General features: G+C 43.5%; 7 protein-coding genes across 7 annotated transcripts; 5 read left to right on the forward strand and 2 right to left on the reverse strand. All coding sequences in view use genetic code 12, as the record gives it.

Annotated features, from left to right (window-relative positions):
- Positions 1-14: 14 nt before the first annotated feature.
- PGUG_01761 (uncharacterized protein) lies at positions 15-1598 on the forward strand (the record flags this gene model as incomplete). Its single annotated transcript, XM_001486040.1, has 1 exon — positions 15-1598. The coding sequence occupies one exon, from the start codon at positions 15-17 to the stop codon at positions 1596-1598; it is 1584 nt and encodes a 527-aa protein (XP_001486090.2).
- Positions 1599-1855: 257 nt separating this feature from the next.
- On the forward strand, positions 1856-4372 carry MCD4 (mannose-ethanolamine phosphotransferase; the record flags this gene model as incomplete). Its single annotated transcript, XM_001486041.1, has 1 exon — positions 1856-4372. One exon carries the CDS (start codon positions 1856-1858, stop codon positions 4370-4372), a length of 2517 nt encoding a protein of 838 aa, XP_001486091.2.
- Positions 4373-4981: 609 nt separating this feature from the next.
- On the forward strand, positions 4982-6472 carry TRP3 (bifunctional anthranilate synthase/indole-3-glycerol-phosphate synthase; the record flags this gene model as incomplete). The annotated part of the gene is made up of 1 exon (XM_001486042.1): positions 4982-6472. One exon carries the CDS (start codon positions 4982-4984, stop codon positions 6470-6472), a length of 1491 nt encoding a protein of 496 aa, XP_001486092.2.
- A 125-nt stretch (positions 6473-6597) lies between these two features.
- On the forward strand, positions 6598-6915 carry PGUG_01764 (uncharacterized protein; the record flags this gene model as incomplete). Its single annotated transcript, XM_001486043.1, has 1 exon — positions 6598-6915. One exon carries the CDS (start codon positions 6598-6600, stop codon positions 6913-6915), a length of 318 nt encoding a protein of 105 aa, XP_001486093.2.
- Positions 6916-6930: 15 nt separating this feature from the next.
- Positions 6931-8148, reverse strand: PGUG_01765 (uncharacterized protein; the record flags this gene model as incomplete). The annotated part of the gene is made up of 1 exon (XM_001486044.1): positions 6931-8148. One exon carries the CDS (start codon positions 8146-8148, stop codon positions 6931-6933), a length of 1218 nt encoding a protein of 405 aa, XP_001486094.2.
- Positions 8149-8332: 184 nt separating this feature from the next.
- On the reverse strand, positions 8333-9211 carry PGUG_01766 (WD40 repeat domain-containing protein; the record flags this gene model as incomplete). The annotated part of the gene is made up of 1 exon (XM_001486045.1): positions 8333-9211. One exon carries the CDS (start codon positions 9209-9211, stop codon positions 8333-8335), a length of 879 nt encoding a protein of 292 aa, XP_001486095.2.
- A 403-nt stretch (positions 9212-9614) lies between these two features.
- Positions 9615-10437, forward strand: PGUG_01767 (SAC family polyphosphoinositide phosphatase; the record flags this gene model as incomplete). Its single annotated transcript, XM_001486046.1, has 1 exon — positions 9615-10437. A coding segment is annotated over one exon (823 nt), but the record flags the coding sequence as incomplete, so codon positions are not given.

The following is a 10437-nucleotide window of genomic DNA, read 5'->3' on the forward strand; positions in this document are numbered from 1 at the left end:
TTTGCCGCTTAGCCATGTCGGCCGTGCAAGATTACTACCAAACGTTGGGACTTAGACACGGAGCCAGTGATGAAGATATTAAAAAAGCCTTCAAAAAACTTGCTATTAAGTACCATCCCGATAAAACTGATGATAAACAACACCATGCCATGTTCATCAAGATCAACGAAGCATACGAAACATTGAAAGGACCCGATACACGACGAGAATACGATAAAACACACGGATTCTCCTCGAGTTATACTGCTGCTCCATCTTATACACCTTTTGCTACACAGAACACAACCTCATCCACATCATCTACTTTCACATATTCATACGGCAGTTCATTCCGTGATAGTTATTATGGGATGTACCAGCATTACTACCGCAGTCCCTTCTCCAACATATTTGCCAGGGCAAGGCCAGATAATCAGGAACAGGAAAAGAAGAAGAAACCATTTGATAGTCGGTACAAAAGCGAACTAGAAGAGTTCAATGAACGACTCCGTCGTGCACGGAAGGACAACTATAACCAGCATTCAAACGTCAGCAATCCCGGCGAAGGCACAACCACTGATGAATCTGAAGAGAAGGAGTATGCTGACAGGAAACATGAAGAGATGCGACGCCAATGGGAGTCACCGTTCCGTCAATATGACCCCGACAAAGTGGATCAAGAATTTGTCAAGACCAGCCGCAATGGACACCACGAGTCTCCCACGCCGACGAACAAAGGCGAGGACAAAAGTGACCCCATTGTTGTCGAAGAAGCATCTGGCGAATCCGAGGATGAATTTGTGACCGTGGTGGAGGATTTGGATGAAACCAATCCCCCTTCAGCCAAACCTTCGCCCTTGTTTCAGGCTCGTACAACTCTGCACTCGCCAGAGAAACCGTCTACCCAGTTCAAAACGAATGCTCGTACAAGTTTCATGAGAAATGACCCTCCGAAACGACCCAAAACAGGTGGCTTTGAATTTGACGATCTCAAGAGCAGTTTAGGAACGAACATCAATGATGTAGATCTCAATGAGATCCTCGATAGCCTACCAGATCAAAAGCGTCAACGAAGCACGAGCGGTCAGCAGACCGGTCTTGACACTAAGCGACCCAAATACGAATACCTTGATGGGACGAGCAAAGCTGATACACTCCACAAACCTGTCAACAAGAAAACATATAGCAGTTTTCTGGCTGCGTCACAAGAGCCCAAGACTGGTCTGTCACAGGAGCCCTTGACAATGCTTGATCTTCATGCCTCAGACAAAATCCACCAATACGAACCACCAGTGCCTCCAAATGTCATCGTTGAACCTCAAATGACCAAAGAGACTTGGGAGATATACGTATCAGACATACAGAAATACGAGCGCCAGTTCCTCGACTATAAGCAGCACATTGTGCAATATCAATTTGAGAGGTCCAAGAAGGATGCACAGTATTACGAAGTCATTAACAGCCAGACCCAAAGCTTTGAAACTTATCAGCAATGCTTGAATCAAGACGTTGAAGTCCTCCAAAAGTACTTGGACCTGCTACGCATATACACCACAACTATGGAAGTTTACAAACAGAATTGCAAATGGATGCAACTGCGACAGGTTCAGGAAGAGTAATGCTCAAAATGAACCATAACATCCAAGTCATAAAACAAAGTCATAAAGCACAACATATCATCAAACAGCCTTAATAGGTGATCTCTGCAATATTTGTGATCTCTACAATATTAGTGATCTCTGCAGTTCTACACAAATATTAATAAATCTCTGCATACATCTCAATCTCATCATAACCACCAAGTCTCCACGTGAACGCGACGCGATATAACTTCCACGAGCACTTTATTCAACTTCCATTCTTCCCCTTCTCGACCATGCGTGATAGACAGCTCCTTATCATCGTAGGGGTTCTTTTTCACTTCTTCTACCTATGGTCCATATTCGATATCTACTTCGTGCTGCCATTGGTTCATGGTATGAAAAATCACAAATCCACAGATTCACCTCCAGCGAAGCGTTTATTCTTGATTGTGGGAGATGGACTTCGAGCAGACAAGACTTTTCAAAAGCTTACGCACCCACGGACTGGAGAATACAAATACTTGGCTCCTTACCTCAGAAGCCTTGCTCTTGAGCAAGGAACTTGGGGCATCTCCAATACCAGAATGCCTACAGAATCGCGTCCGGGCCACGTTGCTATGATTGCCGGGTTCTACGAAGATGTCTCTGCTGTTACCAAGGGCTGGAAAGAAAATCCCGTTGACTTTGACCTGTTTTTCAACCAGTCGACCCATACCTATTCGTTTGGTTCTCCCGATATCCTTCCCATGTTTGCATACGGCGACAACGTGGTTCCAGGAAGAATTGATTGTCATATGTACGGGCATGAATTCGAAGATTTTACCCAAAGTTCAATTGAGTTGGACTCGTTCGTATTCAGACATTTTGACGAACTCATGGCAAATCTGACCACCAATAGCACATTGCACGACGAATTGCACCAAGAAGGTAACGTCTTTTTCCTTCATTTGTTAGGTCCTGATACTGCTGGTCATGCCTATAGACCATATTCCGCCGAATACTACGACAACATCGAGTATATCGACGGTATGTTGCAAAAATTAGTTCCTAAAATTCATGAATTTTTTGGAGACGAGGAAAGCGCTTTCGTTTTTACAGCCGACCATGGAATGTCGGATTTCGGCTCTCATGGTGATGGGCATCCTGACAATACTCGTACGCCTCTTATTGCTTGGGGAGCTGGAATCAATAAGCCAAAACGAGTCGACGATCTTTCAGACCCAGCTGCTCAACTTGAAAAACAGCACCCTTCTAACAGTGGTTACGAAGACACTTACTTTGATACGTGGGAACTTGACCATCTTGTAAGAAATGATGTTAAACAGGCCGATATTGCCCCATTGATGGCATACCTCATTGGAGCTAATTACCCTGCCAACTCAGTAGGCGAGTTACCTCTTGCATACCTTGACTCGAAGCCAGTGGAAAAAGCAAAGGCGCTCTATGCCAACGCATTGGGTATCATCGAGCAGTATCATGTCAAAGAATCTGAGGTCTATGAACATCAGCTTGGATTCAAACCATATGCTCCATTCGAGCAAAAGTCAGTGGACGAATATCGCCTTCAAATCGAGCTCCTCATCAATTCAATCGAAGGGGGAACTACCTCTGAAGTTGAAGCCAACCTTAAAGAGGCGATAGAACTCTCCGAAGAATTAATGAAAATGGCCTTGGAGGGATTAATTTACCTTCAAACTTACAATTGGCTCATGTTGCGCTCGATTGTGACCCTAGGCTTCCTTGGATGGATCGTCTATTCTTTCATCATCTTCTTGAAGCTCTTTATTCTTGACGAGGCAACCATTACTTCCACCACGGCGTCGCCAATTCTCAACTTTGTCTTTGGGTCTTTGGCTGCTGGTATCAATTACCTTCTCTTTTTCCAAGACTCTCCATTCAATTACTACATGTATGCTGCGTTTCCGTTGTACTTCTGGTACACGATTTTGCATGAGAAAGACAACTTGGTGAATGGACTCAATATCTTGTTGAATGGAATCAGTGCGACCACGAGAGTATTACTTTCTGTTGCTTTTGTGGGCATGTATGAAGGAATTGTGTACGGGTTTTTCAAGAGGATCATGTTCTCTATCTTGTTCATGTTTGTCGGATTATATCCATTTGGTTTCAGCGAAAAGCAAGTTAAGATACATGAAAAGGTTTTGTGGCTCATGAGTTGCTCGGCTATGTGTGTATTCACTAACTTAGACCCTGTCAAAACAGAAAGTTTGGCACAGATAAATTGTGGAGCAGCTGCTGCCTTCTTAACAGGAGTTAGTGGAACTTTAAAGGTTTTGAAGAACAGACCAGCTCCCTTGATTAAAGCATTGATTGTTTGTCAACTTCTTGCTATAGTCGTGATAACATACGCAACCAATGTGTCCGTTGTGTCGCTTCAAGCCAGAGATGGTTTACCTTTGAGCTCACAAGTGATCGGTTGGGTGACTTTTGTCGTTTCGTTGGTGGTGATTCCTCCCTTGTACGCATTGTCTCCTTCTAAGGACTATCAAATTAGACTTTTGACAATCTTTTTGGCATTCGCTCCAACCTTTATCATTTTAACCATCTCGTTCGAAACCTTGTTCTACGTTGGATATTCCTTGGTCCTCTTGCAATGGTTAATGATAGAGCAGAAGGTGTCTCGGAAGAACAACAAAACACAAAATGGTGCTTTACCAGAAGGATACTTGGATCCAAGTGCTCAGGATCTCTATTGTGGGATTCTTCTTTTTACAATTTGCATTTTTTGGGCACTGGAAATATCGCATCCATTTTCATCATTTCTCATTGGATTCTGGTATATCGCTTGATTCCAATCTTTGATCCTTTTTCCTATGGGAGCTTTGTTGATGTTGAAAACTCATCATACCATATGTTCTTCTCTCCATCTGCTTGGGAATAATGAACCATCGTTTGGAGATAAGAAAATTCACCATTTCAACTTTAATTATTTCCACAAGCGATGTTGTTTCACTCAACTTTTTCTTCCTTGTGAGAACCGAAGGATCATGGCTCGATATAGGGGTCAGTATTTCAAACTACTGTTTGGCGGTTTTATCATCTTTATTCATGTTGATTTTAGAGGGTGTGAGCTCCATTTTATTACGTGGAGATAGAATTGGAAACTGAAGAAACAGCACCAAAAGTTGAAAGCAAAAATGAAAACAAGAGTGGTACAAAAATTGAAAAGAAAGCTGTTAAAGGCGTGCAAAGAGATGTGAAGCAACAGGCTGCAAACGGGTCTCCTATCAGTAGCCGTGTTAAGCGGAGACATCTTAAAACATAGACTTAAAACATATAATATGGGTGTATAGATGTTATGTATGACTCTACGATATTTTTCTTTTGGTGTAGAATATCTCACCAAGTAAAGATGGTAGACGAGTTGGTTAAGAAGCATGTGTTGATGATAGACAACTATGACTCGTTTCACATGGAACCTCTACCAGTACTTATGCCAGAGTCGTTTTTGCAGAAAGGTGGATGTTTATAGAAATGACCAAATTTCCATTGAAACCGTTGAGAATGAAATCAAGCCGGATATAATATTCATTTCTCCTGGTCCCGGTCATCCTTCTACCGACTCGGGTATATCTAGAGAACTTATAGACCACTTCAAAGGCAAACTTCCTATATTTGGAGTCTGTATGGGCCAACAGTGTATCTTTGAAGTCTTTGGAGGTGAAGTTGCATACGCTGGAGAAATCGTTCATGGCAAAACTACTACAATTAAACATGATGGAAAGGGAATGTTTCTGAACGTTCCGCAATCTGTTGCTGTCACGAGGTATCATTCTTTGGCTGGAAGCTTAAAGTCCTTGCCTGACTGTTTAGAAGTCACCGCCACAACTGAAACGGAACCACTGGTTATTATGGGTGTTCGTCACAAGACGTATGCCATTGAAGGTGTGCAGTTCCATCCTGAGTCTATTCTTACCGAATCGGGTCGTATTATGATCGATAATTTGCTTTCATTGTCTGGTGCTACCTGGGCCGAATGTGACCAGATGGGAAGTGGTGCGGTAAAAAAAGAGAATATTCTCACCAAAATCTACAAGCAGCGCCAAGCGGATTACGAGGCAATTGAGGTCATTCCTGGACGATCGTTTGCAGATTTGGAGATGACATACTCTCTTTCCGTGGCACCAACATTGATAGACTTTTATGAACGAATGGTATCAACTAAGAATGCCCATCAAAACGTGATACTTTCGGAATTCAAGAGAGCTTCCCCATCCAAGGGAAACATCAACATAAGGGCTCATCCCGGTAAACAGGCTCTCACATATGCTCGGCATGGATGCTCGGCCATATCTGTGTTGACAGAACCAACATGGTTCAAGGGAAGTATTGAAGATATGAGCTTGATCAGACGAGTCATTGATACTATACCCTCAGTTGACGGTTATAAACGTCCTGCCGTGCTTCGTAAAGAATTCATCTTCAGCAAGTACCAGATACTTGAGGCACGTTTAGCAGGGGCAGACACTGTTCTTCTCATTGTCAAGATGCTTAACAATGTAGAGTTGCTTTCTGAACTTTACAAGTTTTCCTGGAGCTTAGGTATGGTGCCCTTGGTTGAAGTCAACGATAAAAAAGAGCTAGAAATCGCTTTAAGCTTGTCGCATAAAGAAAGCACAGAACCTTTGGTTATTGGAGTCAACAACCGTAACCTCACTACCTTTGAAGTGGATTTGGGAACCACAACTTCTTTGGTAGAGTACGCCAAAAGTGGCAGCGAGAGAAAAGGACCAGTTTTGGTGTTGGCATTATCCGGCATCAGCAGCACCAATGACGTTACAAAATATAAAAAGGAAGCCGTAGATGGCTTTTTGATTGGTGAAAGCTTGATGAGAGCAGAAGAAGCCGGTAAAGCTGGAGACTTTTTGCAGCAATTGATCGAGGCATAATCGCGGGTGCAATGGGTGCATCAGCCTGAAAGTTAAGACGCTGCGAAATGCGAAATCCAAAGTACCTTCTTGTCAAATAGTGATTCATTATACAATTTTCCTCACAACAATAGTCGTAATATAAAATGGACACCGCCAGTATAAGGATAGATGCTTCGTTGTTGCAAGAGAACGAAGGCAAGATAGTTCGCATTATGGGCAATTGTCAGTCTTTTGACGCGCCAGCAAGACACGCGTTACTTGAAGCAAATGGAACTGTCAACTTGAAGTTGGTGTCTGACGAGACCTTGAGTGTTGGAAAAAACTACGAAATTATCGGCAAAGTCGGAGATGGCCAGCTGGTTCAAACGTATTCGGTGGTTGAATTATCGGACAATGTCAACTTGCAAATGGCTTCAAAACTAGTACAATATATGAAGAAGGTGCCTGAGTTATATATATAATGCGATGAACGAAGACTATAAATTTTTGATATCTTCAAGTAGGATGCGGAAACGCGATTCAGAACCATATAACTTACTAGCTGCTTCTAACCACTTTGGTTCCGCCTGGTACGCATGTACGAATCGATAATTACCATAGGCGATGCACAAGCGGTAAGCAGATTCAGCTCCAGAGGCCACGAGTGCATCTCCGACACCGTTAGCAAAAGAAGTAATGGGTTGAGCGGTTTTGGGGTTTGAACTGAAGGATTGGGTCAGAATTTGATATACTGAAAAATTGTAGATGAGTGTACTCAAGCTTGTCGATGTTGTTTGGTAGTGCTTCAGTTGCGTAATTGAAGGTTGGGAGCCGAGACCTTCATACTTTCTCCTCACTTTGTCCAATATTGCTACCAAGTGCTCACTGAACTGAGTAGAGCCATCTTCATCGGCAGTCATGAACAATTGAGCAAATAGAGCTGTACCAATCAAGTTGTTCAACACCTTTAATATCATCATGAAGAGGGCGACATTATCTTCAACGGTGTCTAATCCCGAGGAAATTGAGTCAAATACGATTTGAGCAGCATCAAGCGAGCGGAGGAAATCGACCGCTGTTATACGTGGAACGCAAACTCTCATTAAATCAAAGCCAATCAAATGTGCCTTCGGATCCCACTTCAGAAGTATCTGAGGTATTGTTACAGTCAACAAGGATAATGACTCCGCGGAAGTCAAGTTCTTCAACTTCAAAAGAATCTCATTGGTTTCGCTCTCGGAGAAGCTGTGAGATTGTTCCTTGTTGAACTTTACAAATCCTCTGCTGAGTTGTTCTTCCTTGTACTCTTTGAAATGGTAGTAAGTTTTCTCGGGAATGACCTTGACTGCGGCCGCCGTTGAAGTCTGTTGGTTGTCGCTATAAGGATTAGTAACAGGAGCAGGTGCCAGGTCTAACTGGGCGCCACCTGTATTTTGGAGTATGAATCGTACCACTTCTTCTCTATACGAAGCAGGAAGCTCATTTGCAGCCAAAAATTTATCGGCAGCTTCGTAAGGATTATCGTTGTGATTGAAGGGCAACTTGAGAGGAGGAGCACCATCTTCGACATCAACATCAAACACATAATCGTATTCTTCCCCGTCAAAGGCCTTTTTCTCTGTGCTTCCAGTTGAACCAACAACATCGCCAATTTTAACCCATTCACCTCCAGACCATTGATGAGCCTCTATGGTTCCAGCATGATTTTTCACCATGATCGTTGAGCCCTCCTGCTTTCCAGGTTTCTCTAATGCTTCATAACCTGGGATATCTGTCTTTTTCAAATCGTTGACCGATTGTTCAGCAATGGCAGATTGTTGAACTGTTTCTAAAAATTGATCGAGCTCTGCCTGTGGTGCTGTTCTTGATTGTTCTCTTGTGAATATGCGCAAGAGTTTGTCAGAGCCTCCCACTACAAAATCGCCGTTGTCGAATGTGGCCCAAACACCACACAGACACACAGGGCAAGGTAATTGCCTGGATTATGGCATTATCTCTCCACACTCTGACACTTCTGTCTTCACCGCAGGAGACTAGGTCGCCATTGGGCAATAATCCCAAATCATAGATGAAGGATGTGTGTCCTGCGAGCCTTTGTTTGATGTTTCCAGACTCAAGGTCCCAAATCACGATGGTAGCATCATTGGAACATGAAGCAAACGACTTTCCATCGGGAAAAAGCAACAACTTCCTCACAACATCCTGGTGTCCCTTGTACTGTTTTACTTCCTTGTCGCCCTTCCATTTGCGTATGGTGCCATCAGCAGATGCTGTCAAGTATATGTCATTCTTGGCATCTAGTATCTTCACATCCCATACAGAAGCCGTGTGTCCTCGTAAAACATACTTTGTCTGCATCGATTCGAGATCCCATACACGGGCAGTGGCATCCCACGACCCCGATATCAAGTTGTTGTCGGCGTAAGAAAGAGCACAAACATTATTCTCGTGGCCGATAAGGTTGTACTTAGCCATGTCTTGAGCAGATGGATCGATTGCAATTGGTGAAAGAAATACAATACAGTCCTTTCCTCCGCTTGCAACCAATGGTTCTCCTGTACAATTGACCTCGTCTATGTAAGCAACAGCATTGATAAATGAGTTTTCCGGAGAATGGAAAACTACGAGAGAATCGTCCAGACTCAGATTAGAAGCTGTGGGAGTCCAGCTTCGAAGCGTAGCATCTCTCAGTCCGGAAATGATCGTTTTCGTGCCTGCAATTGCCACACAACGAACATCCAGCTCGTGGCCAGTTAATGTAGAACTGAGCTTGAACATGGTGAAGTGGCAAGCGTGGTGCGACCTACTTGGTATCAGTGGTGTATGGATGTGTAAGTCCTGTATGAAACATAAGGTCTACCACAGTTATGTAGAATTCAACTAACCACTAGTGATAAGCATTTTTACCATAGTTGGTGACTCTTCCTTAGAACCGAAAGATCTATATACGTGGGATTATTCTTCATTTAGCCGAGATGCATCAACCCCAAGATGAAGAGCTTATCTAATCGGACTATTTTCCATGCAACTAGAGTCCTAAATATTTGCAGTTATATAGACGTTATGTACCCCAAACATCACTCCTGAGTCATTTGAGCCCCGAGTATTTCAACACAAGAAAAAAATTTCTTCTCTAGTCTTTCGGCAGCTAGAAAATATTCCCCATTCATCTTCAAAGCACATGGGTCCTGCACAGACACCCGGGGAATCTCTTGACAATCCCAACAAGATTCGTGAGCACCATATGTCATTCTATCACAGTATTGCCCGAGACGGCACCCATGTTTTCCGCAGTGCTGAGGGAAAGTATCTCCTTCTCAACGGTAACAATGGCGTCGAAGTTCAGGACTCAGTTCCTGCTGCTTTTCAGGAAAAAGGCACTGCCATTTCGTGTATTTTAGGAACGATTCAACTCAAATTGAACAAGTATGTGATCATCGTGACCAAGCACACTATCACCGGAAGTGTCATGGGCAAAGAAATCGCCAAAGTGGACGAGTACAAGATCTTACCTTTGGGCCAACATACAAGAAAAAGCAGTGAGGAGTCCAGCTACTTGGACCTTCTCCACCTCCATTTGAACAATGCCACGTTGTACTTTTCGCCTGGAAACAAGTACGATGTCACCAACTCGCTTCAAAACCAGTATACCAGGCGTCCTTCTTATGACCTTCGTTTCTGGTGGAACCACTATATCAGTCAGGATCTTATCGAAAATGGGGCCGAGGCATTCGTTACTCCTGTGATCTACGGATACTTCAAGTCCCACTCGGCGTCCTTCAACGGCGGCCAGCCATTGGAATTTGCTTTGTTAACTCGTCGTGCTACCCAGCGTGCTGGTACAAGATATTTGCGTAGAGGTATCGATGAGGACGGTAATGTTGCCAACTTTAACGAGACAGAGCAGATATTTACTGCCAGCAACGGCCAGATTTACTCCTTCTTGCAAACTAGAGGCTCGGTTCCTGTCTATTGGTCGCAGATCAACAACCTCAAGTATCGAC

Source organism: Meyerozyma guilliermondii, genomic scaffold (genome assembly GCF_000149425.1).
Source record: "Meyerozyma guilliermondii ATCC 6260 scaffold_2 genomic scaffold, whole genome shotgun sequence".
Classification (NCBI taxonomy): domain Eukaryota; kingdom Fungi; phylum Ascomycota; class Pichiomycetes; order Serinales; family Debaryomycetaceae; genus Meyerozyma; species Meyerozyma guilliermondii.